Source organism: Carica papaya, chromosome 4 (genome assembly GCF_054855325.1).
Source record: "Carica papaya isolate Zhongbai chromosome 4, ASM5485532v1, whole genome shotgun sequence".
Classification (NCBI taxonomy): Eukaryota; Viridiplantae; Streptophyta; class Magnoliopsida; order Brassicales; family Caricaceae; genus Carica; species Carica papaya.
This window is the reverse complement of record NC_142312.1, coordinates 30,640,026-30,666,431: the sequence shown is the minus strand read 5'-3', so window position 1 is coordinate 30,666,431 and position 26,406 is coordinate 30,640,026. Positions and strand designations below refer to the sequence as shown.

General features: G+C 35.2%; 5 protein-coding genes and 1 pseudogene across 10 annotated transcripts; all 6 read right to left on the bottom strand.

The window, feature by feature from the left end:
* Positions 1-686: 686 nt before the first annotated feature.
* On the bottom strand, positions 687-2,119 carry EXPA12 (expansin 12). The gene is made up of 2 exons (XM_022038970.2): positions 1,878-2,119; positions 687-1,548 (listed from the first exon to the last, which is right to left on the bottom strand). Exons 1-2 carry the CDS (start codon positions 2,008-2,010, stop codon positions 926-928), a joined length of 756 nt encoding a protein of 251 aa, XP_021894662.2. The 5' UTR covers positions 2,011-2,119; the 3' UTR covers positions 687-925.
* Positions 2,120-3,373: 1,254 nt separating this feature from the next.
* On the bottom strand, positions 3,374-6,469 carry RMA3 (RING membrane-anchor 3). 4 transcript variants are annotated; one of them, XM_088218947.1, is made up of 3 exons: positions 6,191-6,469; positions 5,042-5,139; positions 3,374-4,444 (listed from the first exon to the last, which is right to left on the bottom strand). In XM_088218947.1, exon 3 carries the CDS (start codon positions 4,423-4,425, stop codon positions 3,637-3,639), a length of 789 nt encoding a protein of 262 aa, XP_088075073.1. In that variant the 5' UTR covers positions 4,426-4,444; positions 5,042-5,139; positions 6,191-6,469; the 3' UTR covers positions 3,374-3,636. The 4 variants fall into 4 exon arrangements, with proteins under 4 accessions (XP_088075073.1, XP_088075072.1, XP_088075071.1 ...); XM_088218946.1 differs by having other exon boundaries at positions 3,374-4,441; positions 6,191-6,468; XM_088218945.1 differs by lacking the exon at positions 5,042-5,139 and having other exon boundaries at positions 6,191-6,466.
* Positions 6,470-8,029: 1,560 nt separating this feature from the next.
* On the bottom strand, positions 8,030-11,800 carry LOC110812306 (uncharacterized). The gene is made up of 2 exons (XM_022039045.2): positions 11,411-11,800; positions 8,030-8,592 (listed from the first exon to the last, which is right to left on the bottom strand). The coding sequence occupies exons 1-2, from the start codon at positions 11,661-11,663 to the stop codon at positions 8,279-8,281; spliced, it is 567 nt and encodes a 188-aa protein (XP_021894737.1). The 5' UTR covers positions 11,664-11,800; the 3' UTR covers positions 8,030-8,278.
* A 402-nt stretch (positions 11,801-12,202) lies between these two features.
* CKS (Nucleotide-diphospho-sugar transferases superfamily protein) lies at positions 12,203-15,854 on the bottom strand. The gene is made up of 9 exons (XM_088218940.1): positions 15,701-15,854; positions 15,390-15,618; positions 15,002-15,047; positions 14,493-14,579; positions 14,270-14,394; positions 13,860-13,999; positions 13,721-13,772; positions 13,499-13,609; positions 12,203-12,706 (listed from the first exon to the last, which is right to left on the bottom strand). Exons 1-9 carry the CDS (start codon positions 15,793-15,795, stop codon positions 12,614-12,616), a joined length of 978 nt encoding a protein of 325 aa, XP_088075066.1. The 5' UTR covers positions 15,796-15,854; the 3' UTR covers positions 12,203-12,613.
* A 128-nt stretch (positions 15,855-15,982) lies between these two features.
* LOC110812271 (KIN17-like protein pseudogene) lies at positions 15,983-18,643 on the bottom strand (annotated as a pseudogene). Its single transcript, XR_015818727.1, has 2 exons — positions 18,349-18,643; positions 15,983-17,593 (listed from the first exon to the last, which is right to left on the bottom strand). The product of XR_015818727.1 is annotated as a KIN17-like protein pseudogene (transcript).
* Positions 18,644-19,487: 844 nt separating this feature from the next.
* LOC110812270 (Nucleotidyltransferase family protein) lies at positions 19,488-24,747 on the bottom strand. 2 transcript variants are annotated; one of them, XM_022038996.2, is made up of 13 exons: positions 24,171-24,747; positions 23,692-23,765; positions 23,538-23,594; positions 23,035-23,130; positions 22,887-22,957; positions 22,752-22,794; positions 22,406-22,486; positions 22,233-22,292; positions 21,525-21,575; positions 21,243-21,340; positions 21,088-21,136; positions 20,626-20,670; positions 19,488-20,331 (listed from the first exon to the last, which is right to left on the bottom strand). In XM_022038996.2, the coding sequence occupies exons 1-13, from the start codon at positions 24,613-24,615 to the stop codon at positions 19,867-19,869; spliced, it is 1,635 nt and encodes a 544-aa protein (XP_021894688.2). In that variant the 5' UTR covers positions 24,616-24,747; the 3' UTR covers positions 19,488-19,866. The 2 variants fall into 2 exon arrangements, with proteins under 2 accessions (XP_021894688.2, XP_021894687.2); XM_022038995.2 differs by having other exon boundaries at positions 23,692-23,804; positions 24,171-24,746.
* Between the last annotated feature and the right edge of the window lie 1,659 nt (positions 24,748-26,406).

The following is a 26,406-nucleotide window of genomic DNA, read 5'->3' as shown; positions in this document are numbered from 1 at the left end:
TCTTCATGTTGAGCTCGTAAAAATGTTATTTGTCAAGTTCATAGGTGGTATTGATTTTTGAGTGACATCGTATAGCTGAATTATGATACTAGTGATGCTTATAACAATACTCTATTTGTATCTAAAGAAATTCTATTGCAAATTAAATGACAATCTACTAATGAAACAATACCAATAATTTAGTGAGTAACTACTAAGTAAAAAAATAATGTATATAAGTATCGAATACTTTTAGTATCTTAGCATCCTCGTATTCTCTTCTTGAAAGAGTATCTGCAATTACGGTGGAAGATCTTTATTTATAATGGACAGTTCAATTCAATATGATAACTTAATGACGCCTTCTTGTTCCACCATGAAGGACACTCTTTAGTATAACAAGTGTTTCAGGTTGTGTTCGTCATTTTTTATGACAAACAAAATTCTTTTCAAATCGTGTCGTGTGTAGAAAAATATTTATAATAGTGATTTCGAAAGTAGATCTAAACTAGGATCACGCTTCTCTTCTATGCCTTCGATTATCATTTTCTCTTTTCTTTTCTTTTCTTTTCTTAAGTCTATGATGGAGATTATAAAAACTATTTGATGTAAATATGATAAAGAATGTGCGATTCATAGTTATATATATATATATCAATGTATATATGTCTATGTACAATCTATTTGGACGATTTATTCATACATAGTTAGGAAGAACAATTCTTGTAACTTGTACTAATATAAATTTATTCAAATTACAACAGATATATATAGCATCATCTCCTCCATTCTGGAGCTGTGCCCTCACAAAAATAGTATTACACGTGTGTGTGCGTATATATATATATATATATATATGTAGGATAATTAATTAATAACACCCTTGTCTTCAAGAAAAAAACACGGCCTGCTCTGAGACATGATTGATTCTGTCTCTTTCTTTAAGTTAAGAGAACTGAAGATGAGAAGCAAATGTCTGGCCGAACTGCCATGAAGATGGAACAACGTTGATAAACGATATTGTCTTGGTGTCGCCAAGAGTGAGCTTGAAAGACAATCTCTGGTTTCGGAGATCCACGGAGCTCTGCCAGTTTGCTCCCCAGTTCCGCCGCATAGCCACCCATGTCCTTGTCCTTGACCCCCTTATCCACGCTTCCTTCACGTCGCCGCTGCCTCCCACGTTCGAGATCATCACCATGTTGAAGCTCGACTGACCTCTCATGGTGAACCGCACTCCGCCCCTCCTCCTGCAACTCACCCTCCTGTATAGCACAGGGACGATGCCTTCGTTGCCGCGGCGGGCGATGCGGAGGAAGGCCGGGAAGGACATGTCGAAGTGGTGGCGAGGAGGGTCGCACCAGCCGCCATTGTTGTTGGATGGACAGAAGTTGGTAGCAGTGACAGTGACGATACGGCCGGGAAGGCACCACTTGGGATCTTCCCTGTAGTTGCACATCACTTGGTAGCAACCGCCGCAGGCTCCGCCGTTTTCGAATAGTGCGCCGCTTAAAGCCGCCGTGTTCACTCCAAATCCCGCATGCATTGTATTATCATACCCACATGCTCCCCCTATATATATATATATATATTTATATATGATCAATTCATTAAATCCCAATCAAGTTTCAGATGAACATACATATGAGAAAACATCGTCATATTGCATAGGTCAAAATCATAAATCATAATAATAATTAGATATAATATAATTTTATAATAAAAAACACATAAAAATGCATATATATATATATATAAACCCATATATATATATATATATAGCACTTAAATTTATACATTCATAAGATAAAAAATTACATATCATCCAATTAAAAAAATGATTAGTAAGTAATTACTTATGCAAAACACAAGAATTAAATTAATAATGGAAACCAACGTACCAAGGGTGGTGGGGTTATCGTTAACTCCATAGAAAGTAGCATGAGCATTAATCCAACCATTAATCCCCTCTGCAAGCAAACTAATAATAATAATTAAGCAGAAAGGAAAGATATTAATAGCAGCTGGTACCATTTTCTCGGCAACCAAACAGCAACGAACTCTCTCCGATGTATATCCTTTATACTTAACTACTGATCAAAGTGAAAAAGATCGAACTTTTCTTGGAGGGAGAACAAGCTAGGTAGGTCTCCATTTTATATACATCCTTTACGCGGTTGTCGGTGATTATATTTCTCATAAGCAAAATTAATGATAAGATAGCACATGTACTTTCGTTCTTTATAAATATTTTCAACGTATATACATACATACATGTACATATATATATATATATTGAAGTAAATAAGAAGAGATATATAATTAAGACAAAGAGAAAAGAGTTTATCTTGTAAACCGCGTTAAGTATTTCAGTACCTGTAAAGTACGGCTGAGAGAGTGATGTACGGGGATGGGCGGGATTCTGAGACACAGAAGAACACTGACATGTGATGGGAGCTGCTTATCTGATTAAAGTCGTATCTGTCGGTGTAATACACATTAATTATATATATGTATGTATGTATGTATATGTTTGTAGCTAGTTAACGTGGGATTTTTCTTTTAAGGTTTATAAAAGTAATTGCTTTTTGTGATAATTGCAAGATTTTGTGAATACATATATTACAGTATTTTGTTTTATGCACAGTGTAAATGAGATGTAATTATATATTCAGTCATGAATTTCTCTCTAATTTGTTAGGTATTCGGAAACCCAGCTGAGAAATTTTGAGTTTCACCTCCCCATAATTTCCTTACATACACACACATACAATAAATCCCTTTATATGGTTATATATATATATATTAATACATATTCAATATGTATAAATGTATATAATACAGAGTACATAGATGCATGATTTTAATCAGTCAATATTTTCATGCGCGGAAAATGGAAAAGTGACAAGAAGCCCTGAATTTCTGGTTTTTCTGTTAAACGTATCTATATATATATATATATATATATAATTTACAAGGACATATACGTGTATATATACATATATTATAAGTACTTCGTTTCAAGCTACAAGATGGTTGAGAAAACAAAGGTTTTCTCAAAGGTCTCAATTATATGAATAGTAAACAGATATTTATATTGTGTAGTACACCATATTCAAACATATACATACATATTTATATATGTAAAGGAAGCTTCATCTGTTAGTTTGGCATTAATTCCACCAGATACTGCTTGTTTAATGTCTATAGATGTTTCTCCTCAGATCTTAATTTTTACAATAATTATACTTCTTGCACAGGAGACGTCATGTGTATTCTATATATATTTATTGAAAATGATCGTATATTATATATACATACGTTATATTATATATACATGCCATGACATCTATCATTCATGCAAATAACAATGTTCAAAAATTTTATGCTAAAAAACTTGGAGAAGACACATACAATTTATATATGTATATAATCAGCATATATTAATTGCAGATCATTATATCAACATATGATGATCATCACATAACAGCTGACGCATATATATATATATATATATAAATATATATATATACAATATACACACAAATATTCGAATCTAACAAATTTCTAGCAAACCATTCTACCAGCAACATCTTTGTTCCTCAAGAGTTTCACTTCTCAACCTCATATTTACAGAGACCAAAGCCAAAATTAATTTTATCAGAACAAGAGAAGACACAGAATGATGCAACAAAATAGGAAGATTGAAACCCTATTAAGTGACTTGTCAAGTTGAATTTCCTGCCTTCTCATCCTCAAACCATTGCTGACAAGAGTGTTCGAATTCTGGGAAGGATAGGCATATAAACTTGTATTTGAGCTCCCGAACATCCTGGCAAATACCAGCTCTCCAACCATACCAATTGTTGGATTGTAGAAACTTGTCATTGCCGTGCCACCAAGATTAGTCGATGCCATGGCAGTGTAAGGATGAGAAAAGTACGGAGGGTACTGATGAAAAGACTGGTAGTGCGATGGGTGGAAAAAATTCGGACGGAGGTGATCACTTGAGGGCAACGTAGAGGTAGATGTAGATGTAATCAGCGCAGCATTCGGCCCAGAAGGAGTTGGTCTACGTGGTACAGTCATATCCAGGTTGGGTTTGTTGGATCCCATTTCGGAAGAGGGAATGCCACGACCATAGAGGGGAACTAGTGAGGAGATAGAGATGTTAGCCTTGCACACAGGGCAGTTGTTCCCCGACAGTTGGTCAGATTCTGAGGAGATTTGTACTTGCAGCCACTTGTAAATGCATGGCCAGCAGTATAGGTGACCGCAGAGTGTGACTATGGGGTCTTGTGCTGAATCGAAACAAATATTGCAATCAAAGCAGCCGCTATCACTTTCTGGAATCCTCGCAGGGCCCGATAAGGGACTCCATTTGTGCTTGAGTGAAACATCTCCATCAGATTCATAGTGAGTATCTGGCTCAAATAAGTTTTGCTCCATGGCTAAATGCACAAACCTGCTAAAGAAATTTGTTCTTTCTCAGAAATGAAGTTACAAATAGATTTGTTGTGTGAATATATCCACCAAAAAAGAAAAGACCAAGAACATTCCATAAAACACACACCTCTCTCCAAATATCTGCTAAAGAAAATTATGTGTATTTTCTGTTTGTTTAAAGAAAAAGTTGAGAGATAGAAAGAAACTAAGGAAGTCACATCTCAACATAAAAAAAAAAAAAAAAAAGGCAAATAACAGAGAGGAAGATCTGAATGATGAATTTATCAAATTATTTTCAACTAAATCAAGTTGACCATGGCACCCTCCTAAATCACAGAGATAATTTCCTAAGCATCTCAAGCAAATAAATAAGATCAAATAGGTGACAGTAGTTGCAAATTAAATGTTTGAAAGTGACAATAGCATAAAGACAATTGGCCAGACTGGCTGCAAATAAATAAAATTATTTGAGAGATAAGAGACCCACCAAAGTATAAGGAATTAGTACCTTTACCTTCCCCCCCCCGCCCCACCCCACCTATTTTTATACCAACCAAAAACAGAGGCAGGCAAAAGAACAATGGCTAGAAATGCTTGCAGCATAAATTGTAATGGGCACCTGAAGCTCTTTACTCTTCTTCATCCACCACCTCCAAATTCAGATAAAAACTTGAGCTTTCAAAGAGCTGTTATTCCCACATGCTTTAAGACAGAATTCTGTATTAACTATCGTCAGTACTTCAAATTCCCTACCAGATGTTGACCTATTTATAGGCTATAAAACTAGGTGGAATAATTACTCTATTCGTTTCCAACATCACCAATGAGAAAATCATGCCCGTTTTTATTTACATCCTAAAATAATATAGAAAATTATTACAACAACAAGGTATATTGAAAGATGGAAAATAATCCTAATTAAGCCTTTTAGGTTGATGGGAATCTCGTTTTGAATTCTGAAATATAGAAAAAGAGAAAGATATAAATTTTATTCCAAACCTTCAACTTAAGCAAAAAGATTCAATTCCTTCAGGTAAGATCATCTTATCATATTTCTCAAAGACAAAAAAAAAAAAAAAAAAAAACATCATCTGATTATTCCTAGATTTATTCCTTCAAGTAAGTTAGATTAACATAACTGTAACGAGTAATTCCTGGTTCATAGTCATTCTCAAATGTGCGAAAGAATAACTTAAAGGAAACGAGGTGGGAAAATCAGAGGCTTCATAACCAAACATTAAGCTAATTTATGCTCATTATGTCCATAGCAAAGATTTTTAATGGCGACTTATCGAAGTTAAGAAATTAAACTGTAGATCAGGAGAAAACAGATTTACGGCATCGAATTTGGGTTAACAACCTAAAGAACAAGGGTATACAAGGATTTTTTGCTACAACAGACAATAGAAAATAAAAAATCTCCATTAAACATTTACGAACATCCTCAACGAACAAAATTCAATTCGGTCTCTATACCCTAGCTTTCTCGGAAACCAAACAGGGGCCCGGATATGGCAAAAATAATAAATATTTATCAGAAAAAATAAGCGTAAGCGTAAAAATCAATTGCAAGCCAGAAATCGTCTCTCTTTCTTCCAAATTCAATCGAAAATGGAACAAGAAAACGATGAGATAAGACAAGAAGAACTCAGATATGGATCAAAATCGAATCAAAAGGAAAACCTAGAAACAGAAGGAAGCCGTGGAAATAAACAACAAAGAGAAAAAAGAAAAAAAAAGAGAGACGGAGAAGGAGAGAGAAACTTACTTTATGGACGAGCTTGAGATGAAAGAAGCAAACTGAGATGGCCTTTAAAAACAAAGAGCTTGAAATGAGGGTGCCGCCAAATCTGATCGATTCGAAACTAATCCTCGAGGACGATGAGAGATGGATAGAGGAAGCGATGTGAAACTGAAAGAAAGAAACGGTCGAGAGCAAATTGCGGAGGATGATACATACAACTATACTATATAGAGAGGGAGATAGATACAACCATCTTATATTTGTATGCATTTATGGTCTGTAAATAATAAAATACAGTGGTCGCGCGTGACAAGGGATAACCTCATCCACAACCAATCTCCGTCGGCACCGATGTGGAAGCTTCGCACGTACGTTACCTCACACGTGTAAATCCCTTTTGGGTAAAAAAAAAAAAATAATAAATAATTTTATATTTGGTTTGTAATTTTTAAAATATTAAAAAATTAACAACTTAGATTTTTATTAATTATTATTTTTCCTTTTTTTAAGAAAAATAAAATAAGCACGTCGTACAAAAACTTTTAAAAGTGGCAAATATTATTTTACCCAATTTGAAAATATGATGTCATAATTATTTTCCATATTTTGTTTAGATAAGTGAATTAATAATGATTATAAGTATAGTAAAATAAATGGATAAGTTCAAATTGTATTTCTTTTTTCGTTTTCTCTCGTGGGTAATAATAAGTACACACACACAAACACACACACACACACACATATATATATATATATATCATATTATGTATAATATATACATAAATGTGTAATTAATTTATACATTTATAATTATTTTTACTAAATATATAACATATTTTTATTAAAAAAAATAATTATTCTAATAATACTTTAAACACTCATAATATAAATATTAATAATATTAAATTTCCAAAAAAATGTTAACATATTCAATTTTTTTTTTTAAATTATGAAAACTAATACACCCTTTGGATTAATTATACATAATTTTACGATAAATATAATGAATACATATTGTTGTAATATTATATTTTTATTTATAATTTATGATTTAATTACATTACTAATAAAAATAATAGCAAAAAGGTGGTAGATTTGACCAATAAAATTTGACCCCAATGGAAGCTTCTTAGCCTATAATGCTTGCCCACCTCCCTTTGGACATAAACAAAGTTCATGGCAAGGATTAAAAAATTATAAAAATTAAAAAATTGTTCTTACTTTATTTTATTATTTTTTAATGGTAATTAAAATTTAATTTCTTAATTTTCTTTTAATTTAATATTAATTTTAATTAAAAACACTATTTTTTTTTTTTTTTTTTATAAAAAAAGTCATTATGGTCAATAAGAACACTACAAAAATATCTATGTTAGGTACACCAGAACAGTACTGAACCATCATTACTTTGTATGTATATGAAATGGCTTAAAAGCAAAGGCATGAAAATGAAGTGAAGCATGATACTTACAAGCACTCCCAACCTCAGCCTGCTAGCGACAGATTTTTATGGCGGAGCCGTGTCAGCTTGATGTATACAGTGGCCAGCCAGGCTTATAGTTTCTAGCATCGCAACATGAAATTTATTAGTCAAATATATGTTTACAAACATTTTTAATAGTATCGTATGATTTGAATTTGGTTCGAATCACGGACTATCATTGAAAATAGTTGAATTCGAATCTGGTAAAATAATTAGATTCAATGAGATAAACTCGAGAGAGATTTTTGAATTGAGAAATTAGCAAACAAATAATTTATGTACTTTTATAATACTAGATTTAGATTGATTTCGTGTTCTTCAAGTTTATTGGAGTATTCAGGATTGTTTATTGTTCTTTAAGCAAGAAATCAATATCCACGTAAGAACAAATGTAAAACTCGATACATTTACATGATATTAAACCGGTAAAAGAAGATTCGATCTTAAACGTTTATGAGCTATCTTGAGAAAAAAAGGCGAAGGCGGAACAGAATCCTATACATGTGCAAGTGAGAGTTTACTAAGGGAGCCAAGTGCTGGAGCTCCCTAGTACTGATAGTTGACTACGGAATAAGCAAATTAATACGAAAAGTTGGGTTCCATCAATGATGATCTTTCTTAGACCATCTCTACAATAATTTCTCTATGCTCGTCGACAAGGTGGATTTAGGAACGGCACCAATAATTGTCTCTTTCTTCTCACCATCCTTGAAGATCAATATGGTTGGAATGCTTCGGATCCCGTACTGGGTTGCGATTGCGGGGTTCTCGTCGGTATTAAGGTTGTAGCATTTGAGCTTCCCGGCATATTGAACTGACAGTTCACTAACAACAGGGTGCATCATACGGCAGGGACCGCACCAGGGAGCCCAGAACTCAACGAGAACTGGTGATTCAGACTTGATAACAACCAAGTCCCAGGTTGCATCGGTGACGGAAGGCACTGCAAAGATAAGAGAAAATAATCTGTTTATTTTCATCAACATATGCTATTATATATCTAAGAGTTTTCATCAATAAACATGTGAGAGTAATTAATTAACCTTCTGTCAGAATTCTTAGACATGCAGTCAGTCAAGGAGTCTGATGGAGAACGGCTTGGGATTAACCGAAGCAGGGAAGAGAAGGAGAGAAGAGAGTGGGAGAGAAGGAAGGCAAGGAGGAGGGGAGAAAGAGAGAAAATTTCTGAAAGATTTAGGGATTTGATTAGAGATTTTTCATACTATTCGTCATGTGTACAAACTGCATAAATCACCCTCTTTTTTACTGATTTCCTCACAGAATATTACAAGAGACAATAATAGAAAAGCAACAACAATAAAAGCAGAAACAGAATCGGCCAGAGGCAGTACAATAGTAAGGCAAAAATCTAACGAATCCAAAATTTATTAGTTAAGGGCCTAATTAGCTAAGTAGTGGGACCAATCTGCTGCAGCTACAGCAGTGTCTCACAATGCTGCTGGTGCAGGGCGTGGGGTGCCTGCCTCTGGTAGACCTGCAGCCGCCTTACACCTTTTTCTCGCTTCCAAGTATAACCTCTTAGAAACTAACCCAGGAAAGATGGATACTCTTCAGTTATTGGAAGTTACCTATAAGTCCATAGAAGTGCCTATTCATATACAAAGGAAAACCCATGCATAACTTTTCTCAATAAAAGTGGAGTCTCTTTCTAAATTCAAGAGATCCAAGGGTTCTCTCTTGCCTCCGAGTTCAAGAGATTGAAGACTTCTCGTCTCAACTATCCCTTACTAGTCAGTTGAAGTAAGTTGTAAAGGCCATAAAGTACAGAGAGAATTCCAGTTATCTGCCGGATCTTTCATCCCGTAATTAAATCTCAGTTAAGTGGGACTAACAATGGCATCAGAGGTTAAAAAGAAATTCGAAGAAGAAAGAGAGGATCATATTAACAGGGCACCGGTTGTCATCCAAGTAAAAAGCTATAAAAAAAGTCAAGAAAACAAAATGTCTACAAGGTCAAATCTTCTTCATGTAATAGAGGCTGACCATGGTATCGGAGCCAACAGTTATGGCCGACTTCCGAAGTGCTTGTCCATTGGGTTACATTATCACCGGCAGAAAGCTTATGGAAATAGCCTTACGTCTTCCTGCAAACCTACCTTCATGCTTGAGGACAAGCAGTTACAGGATAAAGTGATTTTCTGGACCAATGTGGTCAAAAGATAATTTTTTTTGAGATAAGTGGTCAAAATATAAATACTCAACAGGTGAGAATATCAGGCTTTAGTGATTTAGTAGTTAGTTTATAAGATATTTACACATGGAAGCAAGTGAAAGAAAGAATAGTTAATCGCCTGGACATTTGTAGACATGGTTTTTAACTTATTTCCCCTTATGAATTGCAGTTTCTTTTTTCTCTAAATGTGAGATTGCTTAATTTTTAAGAGTTGCCTCTTCCTTAGGTTGGTAGTTTTGTGATCTAATCTTTCCCAAGTTTATATTAATAAGCAACTACAGTAAGAAAAATATGTGCAGAATTTGCTTCTCTCTAAGCTCAAGAGATAGAAGGGTTCTATATTAATGAGCCCTCATCTACATATTCAAGATATCAAACAGTTCTTTCTCAACAAGACTTTATAAATCACCAAAATATAGTTCATAAAGGTAAAAGTCTAGCAAGAATATTAAGCTCTATTAGCTAACTGAAGGTAAAAAAAAAGAGGAGGTGGGAGCTTAAACTAAACACCTGTTAGCTAATCGGGCATCCATCTAATTCATTCTATCTAAAACAAACAGCTGGTTGTCAACAAATATTAATACAAAGCCTTTAACATCTTTTATGTTCTTAAAACTTCTTGAATAGCCAATTCAGAATCATTACCAATCAACAAAATAAGAACAAGCACCTATTTCCTCCACGCAACTGTGGAAGCAAAGGTTTTCACACGGGAACAATTCACTTTTCTTCTTTCAACTGCTATCCTTTTCTAATATTTATAAAAAAAAAAAAGTGAGAAATGCTTGGAAAAAGAACAAAAAATTTAAAACGAAGGACCTTCAAATTTCCATGTGCATCTCAAACCCCTCCTTTTTTTGCTGCCATGCATTTTTGCTCTAATTCGTAATCTATGAAGTAGAAAGTGGGTTGAGGCATGCAATTTACTTCACTTCCAAACCCTGCCTATATAACAATCACATGAAGGACAGGAAACACTCTGTCTTCCTTCCATTTCTTTCCCCGATTTACTATCCTTTCAGTCTCCTCATCACGAATCCAGCTTAGCTTATATGTGAATATCGGAGCCAAGCTTCAAATAGTTGGCATTCAGCTCTACCTGTCCGTTTGGGAAGTAAATGTTGGACAAAAGTAATTTTCTGTCTCCCTCAAAAAATTGTTGATTTATTCCGTTAGATATAAACAATCCGCTTTTCAAGCAAAATATCTGTCTACAGAAGTTGAATGGTTCATTATGTCAGTAGCATGTAGCATCCTCTGATAAGCTTAGATAAGTTAACATTTTCTTTCTCACGAATAACAAATTCGCTGTCTTAGTATACGTATACTGTTCTAGCAAATAATTTAATGGAGATTCAGCTTCACTCTGCCTATTTCTCCTCATAAAAATTTAAAAGCAAGTCAAAACCTAGCTGTCAGAAACTACAAGGCTTTGACAGACTAAATCCCCCACACAACTCCTTCACATTTCTCATTTTCCATTTCTAAGTTCTCGAGTAATTAAACAGTAACAAAATCAGCAGGAATTAAATAAGATGATATCAAAATACAAATCCACAACGCTAACCTTGAAGAGCAGTGTCCTGAGCCTCGCAGACGACTCGTCCACCGCGTCCAGACCTCGAACTAGGGCCCTGCGGCACCGATCTAACGAACTGGATAACTGAAGTAGGCGTCACCTTGAGGCCTTTGAACTCCGGCAACCTCGTCAAGGATCTTCGTCTACCGGATACGGAAGAAACCGCCGAGGAAGCCGACGGAGCTGCGATAGGCAAGGCGGAAAAGCGCGTAACAGCAACGGAATCGAGCACTGCGGCCATGGAAGCAGTAAGACAAGGAGAAGTCGAAGGAGATGGAGAGAAATGAGAAGGTGAAAAAGATAATGGAGATAAGCGAGAGCGGTGAGTTTGTTTGTTATGGAGATTTTTGGATGATGAGAGAGACAGAGAGGAAGAGGTGGATGGGGGAGTGAAGATGATTGGTTTGGAGCTTCTCAGGGGATACTCAGCAGTCGGGACACGTCGACCAATCATTACCAGCCACGTGTACTCTTGTCTTTTTTTTTATAGATTTTAAATTATTACATTTAAAAATTCATAATTTAATTATTTTATAAATTAAAACTTATCCTTAATTATGAATTTAAATTCCAAAATTATAAAATTCAATTAATTTAATTTTTAAATGAATTATCTTATTTTTCTTTTTTTATTTAATTTAGTTTATTTTTTTTTTCCCAAAAATAATTTTTTAATTGTTTTTAAAATTTTATTTCAGTGTCATAATTTTCTACAGTTAAATGAGTAAGGTGGAATAGCATTCAACTGTAAAGAAATCACTGGTTCAATTCCACCATTAGTAGGAGCACAAACCATAGATTCTTATACACAAAACCAGGGAAACAGTGTACATAATGAATGAAATACAGAATCCAAATCCGCCAGTTAATGACAGTGGTTCATCTAAAGCTTTATATATAATCTGGAATGAAAGAAAGGACTCTCTACTATGTGCAAATCTTACACCTACGAAATAACGGCAAGCACGCCTCCTATACCTCCCGATGAAATCATTCAAAAACCTTATTTCCGGAAAATGACAATGACAAACAACCTACAAAGTCCCACAACAGATGAAACCGATGAAATTTTTTTTTCTAATGAAAATCTCATTCCATCATTTAAAGACGGTAAACATGCCTCCTGAGTCCCGGATGAAACCGATTGAAATCCATTTCTAATGAAGATCTCGTTTCCATCATTTTGAGAAATTAAGACAGGTTTCTTTGGCGCATTAGAGATTCTATCTTTTCAACATCTTCAGGAGTGTCAACACCGTGAGCTTCGTGGTCAACCTTTATTACCTGCGTAAAATGAATGCCTTTTACCCTTTTGTTGCAACATGGACAAAACAATGTGAAACTAACTATTGGGTTTTAATGGATTTAATAGTTAGAACATACAAAGCTAGAGTGATTCAGAACTCACAGCAAATCACAGTGTTATCATCCGTAAGTTATGTCCGTAACAAATTAATTTTATTATGGAATTAATTAGAAACTCAAACATATTTAAAATATGAGAGAACAGAGATCTCCAAAAAAATTATGAAAGTTGAGTTTCTAAATGATTCCTAATTGAGATGTTCAGTATATTTCAAATTCTGACATTTGTTTCGAACATAGCCTTAAGCTTCACTTTCCGAGAAGAAACTCTTTTGGAATTGCACCCATGACAAGCTAGTACCCTAACCTCGGATGAAATCATCAGTTTAACATAGGAAAAGACTACCATGATTCAGAGTAATTGCAATTGATTTGTGATTCTTAGCCAAGGAATAAAACAAGCATGCACACAACAGCATGTAGGTGAGTCTGCAGACATGCACTATGGATGTGGTATTGATTGGAAAATGTCACTTCAATAACAGATTTGAAATAGAGTTTTTAACAGAAGATCTTGAAAAGGAAAATGGCATGGAATTTCTTTCTGATTGGGATTTAGCATATATCATTTCAACCAAGAAACTGTAGTACTAAATTAAGAAAAAGAAAAAGAATGAAAACACTAACAAAAGTTGGAAGTGCAGCATCTTTAACAGGGTAGTTGAAGATTGGAAGATGCAGGGGCATAGAGGTAAGAGTAATTCCACTAACCTTCATTTTATAACCATTCTCGAGGACTTTAAGCTGTTCCAAATCCTCTTCTAGCTGCAGCGGTGTGGGTTGAAGACCTGAGTATATCTTTAAAAACTTCGAATCATAACTCTGGCCAGACAAGGAAAACGGAGTCCTTTTAAATCATACAAATCAGAAAACTGTCTAGCATACAATAAAAAACTACATAATCCTGTTATCATACCCATGTTTTACAAATACCTGAATTCCAAGATGAAGCAAATATGGAAAATCTGGATTGACCTTCCCTGACCTGGCATTGAGTAGGTGTACATATTCATCAACTAGATTAACATGAAATTTAAAACAAATTCAAAGATCTGTTCATATATAAACTCACTTGTTAAATGGAATTAAACCCCTTGAGAAGTAAATAGCATATCCATGATTATCCACAATACATTTCACTCTATTTGGATCAAATGCATCTTCGGGTTTCAAAGCTGTAACAGCAGTGCTAAACACTGCATCTGGGGCTGACTGCAAAGGAATGGATAAAATTTTATTATGCAAGATACATTAGAAACATCTCAAAACGATTTGCTGAAAGCGATAGATGATTAATTTGAAGGACGTTTCAGGATAACAGATTAAAAACTTCAACAAAATTTAACTATTAACACAGAAAAAAGGGCATGTTTTTGTTGTTTAAGATAATATCTCAATAAAAATGAACTTCAAAAAGCCAATATAGATCTTTTGGCCACGATTTGGCACAAACGACAAGGCAAGGATACAAAAAAAGATTACCTGAAGAGCTCTAACAACACCATCTATTATCTCGGGTTCAATAAGAGGCTCATCGCCCTGAATATTGACAACTATATCATAATTCTTCGCCAGCTTCTGAAGTGCTTCATTGCATCGCTCAGTGCCTACAAGTTAAAGCGAATTTGACCCGTTAGCAAACTCCATCATATGAAAATTTTCCACAATTAGATAATTATAATAAGAATATAATGAAGTTACAAACCATTACGGCAAGATTCTGAAGTCATTATCACATCAGCACCAAATCCACGACAGCATTCAGCAATCTTTTCATCATCAGTTGCCACAACTAGACAGAAAATGAATAATGAGTTTGGTGCAAAAATTTAAACAACAGATGTGTACATGCTTGCACAAACACAGTGGGAAAACCAAGAAAAAAAAAATATTTATGCTTCCAACAAGTTTTCCACATAAAGCTTTTAGACCATGAAGTTTGTCCCGATCAACAATCCAAATACTTAATTTCAAAGCCTGGCATAGGATTGCAAGCAGATCAATAAAAGAGAAAAACTGAATAAGTCCATATCCCAAAATGAAAAGAATCCATAGCAGATACATTTCCCATCAATACTTGTAGGAAGACTGGTCTTCAATTGGTTTCGAAAGTAAATTTATATGCCATCCATGGTCAGAGAAATAAATTTCCGATGCATGAAAAGTAGAATTCCGATTAAAAACCCAATAAAAGAAGTTTCAGAAATACTTTACCAATGTGATCCAAGGTAATAGCTAGTTTGGACCTCTCCCAAGTTCTCTGTTAAACATAAACAAAACAAGAGTCATTAAAATAAAGCAACTTTACTAATCAGAAAGAATATAAATGTCTAAGTGAAACACTATGCAGATAATCTTCATAAGCACACCAGTTAAAGTGAATCCAGATAACAAGAAACCATTCAAACCATTCAGGAAACTGTCCATGCTATTCAATGTTCAACTGATTACAGTAAAAACAGAAGCACAACTTCGAACAAACCCATAACAAGGCGTTGCCAATTGACACTCTTAAAGGAAAAAATAAACCCACATCAGATCCATAATTGACAAACAGAATAAATCCAATCAATAAAAAAAATAAAGGGAAAATGATATGCACCTGGATCATGGGTTTGCCGAGGATGCGGACGAGGGGTTTGCCCTGGAAGCGGGAGGAGGCGAACCGTGCTGGTATGATTCCGACCACACGGGATCTGAAATTCCTGGATCGACCCAGATAGGTGTGAGCCCCAATCGCCACAGCAACTGCTGCTCCAGCAATAATACCATGGACAATCCATGACTTCGTCGAAGAAGAAGAAGAAGAAGAACAGAACGACATGGGACTCCTGCTTAATTTATTATAATAGTAAGGCTTCAGAGATGGAAAGTGGGTATGGAGATTTTCCCGTACTATGGTATTGACTTTACCTCGGAGAATCAATGGTGTCTGCAATTATTAGAGGGAAGAAAACGGAACTGGCAGTTCTGACGAGGCGGCGAGGAAATGGATTAGAGACATTCATGGGCCTACTGCTTTTTGGTAGGATTGAGATGTCAGGTTTAATTTTCGCATAATTAATTAATTAAATTGATTTAACGAATTGAATACATTGTCCGAAATATAGAGAAAAATGTGTGTGTATATATATATATATGTATACTTTCAGCAAACATTTTATTATTTATATCAAACTTATATGAAACTTATAATTTAAACAAAAATACCCTAAACTCAGTATATGTTATCTCCCTTTCCAATATCTTATAAGCTGCTAGGAGCATATATACAAAGCTGAATCCATACAAGGTCAGGTCCAGCTGCTTCGTCTTCTTTGCAGTCAAATAGAAGACGATCAATAGTTCAGAATAACATGACACTTCCACATTTTAATACAAAATGTAATGACAGTAACTTTAAACCCACATGTAGTTACAAGCTTGACTATATGTGGGAAGCTAATGAGGTGCAAACTTGGTTTCTTTCCACCTTGAGATTTCTCCAAACATCCATTTTAAATCAGGGATAGAACTCAAAAACCGTGCAGCAACCTCATAAAGAAAAGCAATTTATCAAGTCCTCCACAAAATTCATTGGGCAACTTTGCATATATCCTCATATTCGATGGCCTTAAGCACTCTTCCGTCATACACACCTTTCTCGATCTGCACTTTTGCGCAAAATCTATCCATATCCACATCCAACAATTTAGCAGTCGACCCACGATAAGCCCCATTCACTATCTTGACAAGCCCTCCAATTTGTGGAATCACAGTCTCGAGCTCCTCTTGATCAACTCTCAAAATGTGCTTGCTATCGAGCATTTCAATCTCCCCAACATATTTATCAATCACTTTCTTTACAACACCCTTCTGCTTGTAGTATCCTTTCTCAGCCAAAGCCTTACTCATGACCTTGACGATTATACCTTCAAATAACCAGTAGTCCTTCCTATTATTCTTCTCCTTAGCCTTCTCTTCCTCCTTCATCAACTCCTCCAATGCCGACACTGATTTCTTCTCCTTCTCATTCTTTCCCACATTTCCACCAGCTTTCCTCTTCTCCCCTCTCGCCTTCCTCTCATTCTCCTCCTCTTCCTCGAAAATCAATTTTGAATTCTCACCCTTCTCTTTTCCAATCACCTGCTTACTGGTTCCTCCAAGCGAGAATCCAACTTTAAGCCCACTCTCCAGTTTCAACTCTGAAGCCCCCAACTTCTCATTCTCCACCCCTAAATTAGCATCATCAGCAGGCACTATCCTCTCTGCCGCTTTCTCAATTTGTTTCTGTATTTCCCTCTCGTGTTTCTCCTCCTCCACCAAGTCGCTTTTTATGCGCTTGTTTTTTAGTTTCTCCTTGAAAATAGTCTCCGAGTCTCTATCAATGTAAGTGATGAACCATCCTTTAGGAGTCTCATCGACCTTGCACTTGCCAGTGCGGCCAAGGTACTTGACAAACTCTGTCAAAGTTACCCACTGAGTCGAGTTCATGTGGACATGGTGGCGGTCATGGATGTACTCATTGTAGACAACGGTGGCTGCAACACGCGAGAACCGATGGCTGCATCGCATGTGATCGAGGAAAGCTCGCTCAAACTCCTCAGAGTATCCATCGACGATTCGAGTTGGGTTCTGCCCAAATACTTGCATCTGGCGCTGGTGGGACTCACTCATGCAATGGCACTTGAAGCCGTTCTCATCACGACACTGCTTCTGGCACATCTGGCAGTACCATCTTAGTTTCTGAAGACCCTTCGCCTTGATTCGATTTGCAATTGCCTTTGGGGTAAGGAAATCATTTTTCCCCATCCTTGAGAATTGAATCTAAAGCACCAAAGATATCAACAGAACGAGAATCAGACATTGAATATTTCTATACATTGCAAAAGAAAACTTCTTTTTTTCTTTCAAAACAATAAGTTGCAAGAGCAAACAGTTGAAGAAACATGTAAACATGCCTACATCTTATCTCGGACCCACAAAAATCAGACATCCATATCGATCAATTTACACCAAAAGCCAAACACTCATAGTCCCAATTCTATCATATAATGTAACAATCCCTCATTACTAAAAACAAGAACATAATCATAAACTCATTCAAGCATGATCCATCCATGATTTGATGAAAGAAATGAATTTCTAGACCATATAAAATCCTAGGTGGAATGATCTGAATCCAATTTCCGGTCTATCATTACACTGTTTATTCACAATGATCCAACTCTTTTCTCTTCGAGCTACACTGCAATTTCTCCTTAATCTCCTACTTTCTCACTTGATCCAATTTCATACTTAAGCTTAAGCATCGTCCTTTTACGCCATCAAAGAAAAGACAGAGTAAAAGCAAAGTAAGAGTTCTAATCCATAAATACTAAAGAAAAAACTCATCGTTCATCTTTCTAGTTTCTTTTTTTTTTCTCTAATTTCACAATTTCCCTTAAAACCCTAGAATAAGCAGCAGGAATTTTCCACCTGCAAACTTTATAAACAAACCACCAAATCATGTAATCTCAAAATTGAACCAATCAAAATTAATAAATCAAACAATACGCCAACAATCAGACTGAAACCCATACCTATGATTGTCCCTGTTTTGAAGAAGAGGGTTCACCGCAATCTGACTGGTGCACTCGAAAGTTCGCTCAAGAATCGGGTAATAAACCTGGTGAAAGTTGATTTGCAGTGAAAAGTAACGCGGCCGAGAGAAAGAAATCGAAGGAAGAGGATGCGGGTGTGTGAGAATTTATGAAAGCTTGGATTTGTAGATTCAGTATCAAACTTGGTTTTTGAGCCGATTTGACCATTAAAAATATACAACCATGAATCAGTGAGCTAATAGGAATTCCAAATGCCCTAAGAATTCCCCATGAATTTTGAATATATATATATATATATATATAATATCCTTTTTCAGAAAAAAAAAATATTTTTTTATAATTTAATTTCTAAATTGATTAAATTATTTTAAAATATAATTTTTTAATAGAATATTTTTAAAAAATAATATATAGTTTTTTACTCTTTCAAGTTACACTAAGTAATTTAAATATATAAAATAATTTCTACTCTATGAATTAGAAAATAAAAATAATTATATAGTGATTTTTTTTTTCAAATATATTATTATAAATATCATTATATTTTATATATTACGTAAACATATATATATATATATAAAATTTTATTATAATTTTTTTTATTTATTAAATTCATAGAATTCATCCCAATTCACTCTCATTGTAAATAAAAAAAAAATGATAAGCAAATTCAAAATCACTAGAAGATTTTGAAAATTTTTTTATAAATTTATATTTTAAAATTATAAATTAATTTAAATATTTTATATATCTATAAATAATTTATATTACCAAAAAAAAATATTAATACATAGTATTATTATATATATAATATTTATTAATTTTATTAATTAAAAATATAATTAAAACATTCCTACAGATCGACATTAGAATTTAAACAGTTTTAATTATTTTTAAAATTTTCAAATATTATAATTTTTTAAACTTAACAGGATACAAAATATAAAGAAAATAAAAATAAAGTAATAATTTTTGTTAAAAATTTTATATATATATTTAAAATCGTGAATAGAAAAATCCAAAGTGTAAATAAAAAAAATATCAAGACATAATTTTAATAAAGATAAAAATTCAAAAACTAAATACATTCATAAAAATTATGTTTAATAAAAAAAATATTCTCTGGATTTCAAAAATATTTGGATTTGAAGTTCAGAATGTGTCATTTGCTTGAAAATCACAAGGCAAAATAAAATTGCCATCTGGTATATATTAGCAAAACAGGCATCTAAATCTACAACATTTGCTTTGAATGATCTCAGGGACAGAGACACTTAAATTTCTATCCCAAAAACTTCGAGCACCTGGTAACTAAGATAGATTCGGTCTATCCTACAATTGCACCCATTTCGCCTTTTTAATAGAATCAGGGTATACCTTAATCGACGTGTTGTGATAATCCTGACTGTACGGCTTCGGAATTGCAGTGGCAAACTGATTCGTGGGATAACAAGTCAAACTGAAAAATTTGGTGATGAATTCTGCAGGTCGTGGAGACTAATGGCTAAAGCCGTTGGCATCACCATAGCCGTTGTTGTGTCTCCAAGGTTTCTTCTTTGCACTTCTCTCTTTTCTCAAGCTATTTTCTTGATTCCCAACCTCCTCATTTTCATTTACCTTCTTTTTTCTGGATTTATCTTTGGAAGAAACTTTCCTCTTCCTTCCAGAAGACTCTGCACTGACATTTGCAGCAACTACATCTCCTCGTGGCAGTGGCTCCTCCTCATCAAACTGCCAATTGCACAAAAGCTCAGGCTGCACTCCATAGTCTGACTGCAGGGGCTCTCCAGCTCCAGGAAGCAAGCTTGAAAAAGTTACCTCCCCATTAAGGCCTCCTTTGCGCTCCAGTAAGATGGGATCCGGTCTGATTATGGTGCCAAGAATGCTCCTGTTGGGTCCTAGGCTTAGGATGATCTTCGGATTTGTCAAGGTTGAAAAAGCCGTTGCAAAAGCTGATTTAATCTGTGTAATAAAGACATAAGGAATACACTTCCAGCAAATATTTGAAGCCACAATGAAATATAATGCCTTTCTTCACATCAGAACTGTATGTTTATGATAAGTGTTTACTTCCATCTAAAAACCATGCATGTACTTTCTGTTATTTTATCCATTAGAAAATATACAAGTATCCTTACAAAAGATGCATACAGTTCGTTTCCCAGATAAATCCAAGAAAGAACTACATAACTTGGTTTCATACACTCCACAAAAGAACAGTAATACTTCACAAAATACAAAATTTATCAGACTAACCTGGAAATAGTTGAAGGAATTCTTCCCAATGTCATTCTCTGGCATCTGATTAACCACCAAAAAAAACAGCAGTCAATAAATAAAATTGGACGAACACGTCCTTGAGGACACTAGAACCAGGGTACAAAGATGCAAGACCATTAGTTAAATTTAACAAGTCAAAAAAACAAGTTTCGGTCTCCTTTTCCATAAATTGACATCCAGAATGGCAGCTTTATTCCAACCAGTTCCTTTGATAACTAAATATGAAAAGAAAAGAGCAGTAACATCAACTTCACACCCCACCAACCCCAAATGTAATGCTCTAAACCATGCCATTCTGCTTATTGGAGCCTGAGGCACTTTTTACGTGGAAGGCCCACGTGCACATCTTAAGTTTGATCCCTGCTATTGTGGCATTGCCACAAACATTCACCTAATTCCTCTGACAAGTAAATAACAAACTGAAGTTCAAAACATAACCTGTGGGTCCTCAATGGAAATGAAAAATGGCCGCCCCTTTGTTGAAAACCTAAAAGAAAAAAACATATTCAAAGAAGTTATTTTTATTCACTATCGAACTTTATGAAGAAAGGCCAATGATCTTTCAATATAAAGGAACTATTTATAACAAATACCCTTTGCTATTCTTTACAAAGAAGGTGCCTTTCCCCTTGCAGGACACGCCAACATCGACAGTGTTCAGTTTGCGGCCATAGAAATCAAGAAAGTTGATCTATTCCCAAAGATAAAGCATTAAAGTAAACATAATGCAAACTTGTAAAATCTATATCATAAATTATGTTTCACAAAAACATAAATCGATATTTTAATCACTACAAAAGAAACTTTTGAATGAGTTAGATTAATTCTTTAGACCTAGCTGATTTCAAGTGCAAATGATGATTCCAAGAGTGTACCAGGAGGATTCCTAAGTTATGCTCTGGCAAAGTTCGGCTTTCCTGATGATTCTGCAGGGAAAATATGAGACCAAAAAAAAGGGTCACAGAAAGGAGAAATAAAGAGAAAAAAGATAAGCAAATGCATTTTAATAAGGTGATGCTAAATAGTGAGCACAATGAACCAGATGATAAACCATAGATTATCAACTTTTCCTGTGGCAAATGATAATCTTAAAAACATTAATATTATACATTCCCTACGATGACAAGCCCTTGAGAGGCCCAAGAATATTTTATGCACTTATATGGCAGCCCCAAAATGGATCAATCTGATAAAAGGTCCAATCCAACTTCATGGTCTGATTTTCTTTGGATGGAATCTTTTATTGCCTAGTTTGAAATTATTTGATAAGCATAATCTTATTACTCTTTACAGAGAGAAGAACAACTCGGAAGAACATCACCAATACCCACATTCCTCCACTCCAGAGAAAAACAATAATTTATACATTCATTCCATTATCCACCATATCTAGCCAGCCAAGAATTTTTCAAAGTTTCTGGGACTTTTAATGTTTCATCCAAATTTATAGGGTCATAGGTTATTTTTACATAATTATAGTGAACAATTCTGGCTCAGTTTCCAGAGACTAGAATCCCAACAAGTATTTGAGTTTGCACAAGTTAGAATCATTTTCAGAATGTACATGCAAACATTTCACTTGCCTGCAACATAGCCATAAGCATGGCAAGAAGGGCATATGAACCTATTCCACCTGAATACACCTGCATTCCATAAAGAAATTCTGAATCAGCCCCAACAGCAAAAACAGATAATTTGGAGAAAATAAAAGGAAGTTTCCGCAAACAACAAAGGATAGAGTAATACAGGTTTATACCTCATTCAATTCTCTCTGTTGTAAAAATACTTTCAAAATCAAGCACAATGGTCTTAATGGAGGCCACTTCAACACCGAGTCCTACAAAAAGAAACACATATAGCCATAATAAGTACCAGAAAAAATATTACAGTAAGGAGATATATTGGCAGCAAATCCTTAAAAGAAATTCCCTAAACATACAGGCCAGTTCCTATGCAGATATAACATTATTCAAACAAAATTTGCCCACACATGGTCTCCCCAGACCTTTAGGTGAAAGATTAGAAATATGATCATCATGCCATATCAGTAGTGACACAATTAGAGGAATATATATGATAAGAAAGAAAGTATGGCAACAAACCTTTATGAACTCAGCTGCTTTTGGTCCATTCTGTGCGTCGAAACTGCGACCCAGAAAACATATATTAGCCTATTTTGCACAAAACATCGTCAGTCAATCCAAATTCAAAGGCATTAAAGAACTATGAAGTAAAACCTTATGTCAAATGGAACACCACTTTTCTTCTCTACAAATTTGATAATTGGAACACGAGCCTTGGCAATCACCTGAGAGATCAAAAGAAAGATTTTCAGATAATGAATTTCTTAAAATGAATGTACTCTAGTAATAAAAGGAAACAAACCTGTATCTTTTTAGCAATGCCTCTTTGTGCCAATGCCCTAGCAAGAGCCTGCAAACCAGTTTGCGGGTTTTTGATACCTGACTTCAGAATCACGACCTACACTTCAAGAAAAGGCTGTATCTTAGCTTGGATGTGATGAAATCCAATCTTATCAAGCCCCGAGATGATCCAGCTACATAAAGGAAATGAATTATCTACTTCCAAAAGGGACTATGATCTATTCCAGGCTTGATCCTTCCAACTTCAAGATCATTCTATTGAACAAAATCCCATGAAATTTCTTTACAATATGCAAGGATGCTTTCTAGAATAGATGGTTGAATAGAAAAATCAATATTAATTCTTCTAGCAAAGCAGCAGCAAATATGCTACGTCTCAGTGGTATGGCTGTGTACCTTCTGAGCCCATTAACAAGCGTTATAATCAGGTCAAATTATAGGTTTCTATTCCTTCAAGGAGCTTAGATTATAGCTTTACAATGTAAGAGACGAGATCATACTTACATCAACATCACTAGTCGGAAGATAAAGCCCTGTGCTGAATGACCCAAAAACCTCCACCTACATTGAAAGAGAAGTAGCAAGATGTGGTAAAAACAAGAACTTTGACAGCTTGAGAGAGAGAGAGAGAGAGAGGAGAGCAGGCAGCCACTGGTACCTTGCAGTTAGGCCATATATATTTGATAACATCAAATACACATTCGACTGCTGCAGTACGTGAAGCTTCTTCTTCTGGGGTTGGAGAGAGAAAATCACAAAAGTCCACTATCTCTGTAATAACTAAGATTGATTATCATCCCATAATTCCATTAATAGGTATAATTATTGAGTGCTGCTTGGCATTCCATTGATTTGGGTTTTTCTAACTCGTAAGATAAGGAGATATCTACTCTAAAACACGACAAGAGGATCTCTTAAGATAACCACAAGAAGCATAAAACATTACATGTTCTCAATTCTCATATGATGAAAACACTTCTCAAAGTAGGATTTAAATTTGGGAATCCTAACACAGTATGCCGAATTCAGTAAAGTGCTAATAATTCTGCCTAGAAGGGGAAAAAAACTTTCAAAAATTAAGCCTAAATCACTTCAGCTTAACATAATCAAATTCATTAGTTGCAATTGCTTAATTACCTTTATGCAACTGAAGCATTGGGCTCTTAAGCCTACGGTTCCCCCTAAACCACGCAAGCTCCAGCCTTGGCTCCGCTTCATTAGAAGCCACCATATCAGCCTCGGATTTCTTCTTCTTCCTACTTTTCTTTGGTTGAGGCAGTGGACTCCTTGGTTCTGTCTCATCGAGCCCATCCGCCGTCCGCTCCTCCGACCCATCACCCACTTCCAACGAGAAATAATCTGGTGCAGCGGCCTCCTCAGACGAAAAATTCACCTTCGAAGAGGAAATTTCGTTGCGAAGGACACTGTAGGGCTCCGGAGACTGATTGCGCGGCGAATAACGATCGGACCTAAAAGGCAAAAGTTGAGCCGACAGTGGAGATTGATCGACGGGGGAGACAGCGAGGGGACTCAAGGTTTCATAAAGATAAACTGGGGTTTTGGGTTCAGTTTGAGGATCCATCGGGACGGGATGATTGCGGCGACCAGTAGAGAAAAGGGTTTTAGTTTTACAAATTAGGGGTTTAGCTCCGACGCCGCAGAGGAGAAGACAAAGGAGGAAGAGAAAGCGGAAGACACTAATAAGCCGGGGGGGGATTTTTTATTTTTTTTATTATTTTTTTATTAATTCGTATTCAAATTATTATATGAAAAAAGGGAAAATAATTTTTTCCTTTGCCTTTTCGAAATTAATCAATACCGATTAAGGGTCTAATTGTAATTAATTAAGTTAATTAATCTTACTTCTCCTACTTCGACTCGTAATTTAGTTAAATTAAACTCTATAAATAACCAAAAGAACTCCACTTAATACACATGCGATTAATTACTTACGTGCTTCAAACATGGCTTTGCTGAGTATGGTTCTTCTCTCTCTAACTGGCGGCGCTGCTCTCGTGTTGTTAGATCATTATTTCGGTCCCATGATCAGTTCAAGAATCCCACATTATTCAGACCGCGATCATCAAGAAACTCCGTTCAACGTCCAAGATTTCTTGCCGGAAACCAGGAGCATTGAAACGGTGGTCTTTGAATATAATCACCTTCTTCACGTCCCTCGTGAGATAACACGGCGGCCCGTGAGGGTGTGGGAGATGCCGTTTTCGGAGGTGGTAGGTGGGAAAGCGACGACGGTGAGTTGCAGTGGCTGCGTGGTGTGCTTGGAGGAGTTTGGAGAGAAGGAGATTTGCGCGGTTCTTCCTGTCTGCCGACATGTTTACCACCCTGCTTGTCTCCAACAATGGTTTCTCCGACAAAGCACCTGCCCTCTTTGTCGAAGGTCTCTGTAGTAACAGCTAGGCTCCCATGGATTTTCTGTAATTAGTTTAAAAAACAAGTTTGGTTTCTTTAGTTTTTATTTTTGATTTGTGCATTAATTGGTTTAAAGTTGTAAGTAAGTGCATGAGAATTATGTAGAAGGAACCCAATTCATGATTTCATTATTTGATTAAGTGACAAACCTGTGGATTGTTATAATTTGATTAGAATTAATCAAATCATATGTCTAATTCAACCTTAATTGTATATTAAATATCTTAATCAAGTAAATTAACAAAATATCTTAAATACCCATCAACAAAATAAGCCAACAAAAATCCAAATAAAGGTCAAAATTACCATAATCACAATCTTAGTTAGGCTGGCATTCAACAAACCAAACTAATTGTTAAATTCAAATCTTTGACTCCAAGAATTGTAGAACAAAACTGTTTCTTCCTCGTATCTTATGTCAAAAAACTAATTTTCCCGCGTCGAGTTTGTTTATAATTAACTAAAATTCATTCGATTATGTCTGTAACCCGAAACTTTGGTTTTAAATCAACTAGACTCTAGATCAAAAATGTCGAATACAAACGAAATGGATTCCCAAGCTCTTTTTTCTCTGAGTAATTTAAGTTATTCTTTAAAAATTGGACCGATCATTAGTGCTTTCAGCATTGCGATTCTCATCCTCTTTTGCATAATGGTTATATGCATTATAATCTCGTTATTCATTGTCCTCCTCCTTTATATAATATGTGAATGGATTTGTCGACCTTTGTCAAGAAGATACAATATTGATCTCGAATTAGGTAGGAGTCACCAGGCGAGAATTGTGACATATCGTGCAATTTTTCCGCAGTATTTGCCACAATTACAACTTCTGGATCCACATTCATCAAGCAAAGAAGAAAAACTAACTATGAGGAAACAGGTATTGGAAAAATTATTACCACCTGTAATTTTTGGAAGCGAACATGCCAAGAAAAAATAC

Excerpts from the sequence above, each read along its gene's own strand:
- EXPA12 (XM_022038970.2), bottom strand. The coding sequence starts at position 2,010 with ATGGTACCAGCTGCTATTAATATCTTTCCTTTCTGCTTAATTATTATT. Across the intron at positions 1,549-1,877 it reads CGATAACCCCACCACCCTTG|GGGGAGCATGTGGGTATGAT; the intron begins GTACGTTGGTTT and ends ATATATATATAG.
- RMA3 (XM_088218947.1), bottom strand. The coding sequence starts at position 4,425 with ATGGAGCAAAACTTATTTGAGCCAGATACTCACTATGAATCTGATGGA.
- LOC110812306 (XM_022039045.2), bottom strand. The coding sequence starts at position 11,663 with ATGGCCGCAGTGCTCGATTCCGTTGCTGTTACGCGCTTTTCCGCCTTG. Across the intron at positions 8,593-11,410 it reads TCAGGACACTGCTCTTCAAG|TGCCTTCCGTCACCGATGCA; the intron begins GTTAGCGTTGTG and ends TTATCTTTGCAG.
- CKS (XM_088218940.1), bottom strand. The coding sequence starts at position 15,795 with ATGAATGTCTCTAATCCATTTCCTCGCCGCCTCGTCAGAACTGCCAGT. Across the intron at positions 15,048-15,389 it reads TCGGCAAACCCATGATCCAG|AGAACTTGGGAGAGGTCCAA; the intron begins GTGCATATCATT and ends TATGTTTAACAG. Across the intron at positions 14,000-14,269 it reads GTGTTGTTAGAGCTCTTCAG|TCAGCCCCAGATGCAGTGTT; the intron begins GTAATCTTTTTT and ends ATTCCTTTGCAG.
- LOC110812270 (XM_022038995.2), bottom strand. The coding sequence starts at position 24,615 with ATGGATCCTCAAACTGAACCCAAAACCCCAGTTTATCTTTATGAAACC. Across the intron at positions 21,137-21,242 it reads TTTGTAAAGAATAGCAAAGG|GTTTTCAACAAAGGGGCGGC; the intron begins GTATTTGTTATA and ends TTTTTCTTTTAG. Across the intron at positions 20,671-21,087 it reads TTTCCATTGAGGACCCACAG|ATGCCAGAGAATGACATTGG; the intron begins GTTATGTTTTGA and ends GTGGTTAATCAG.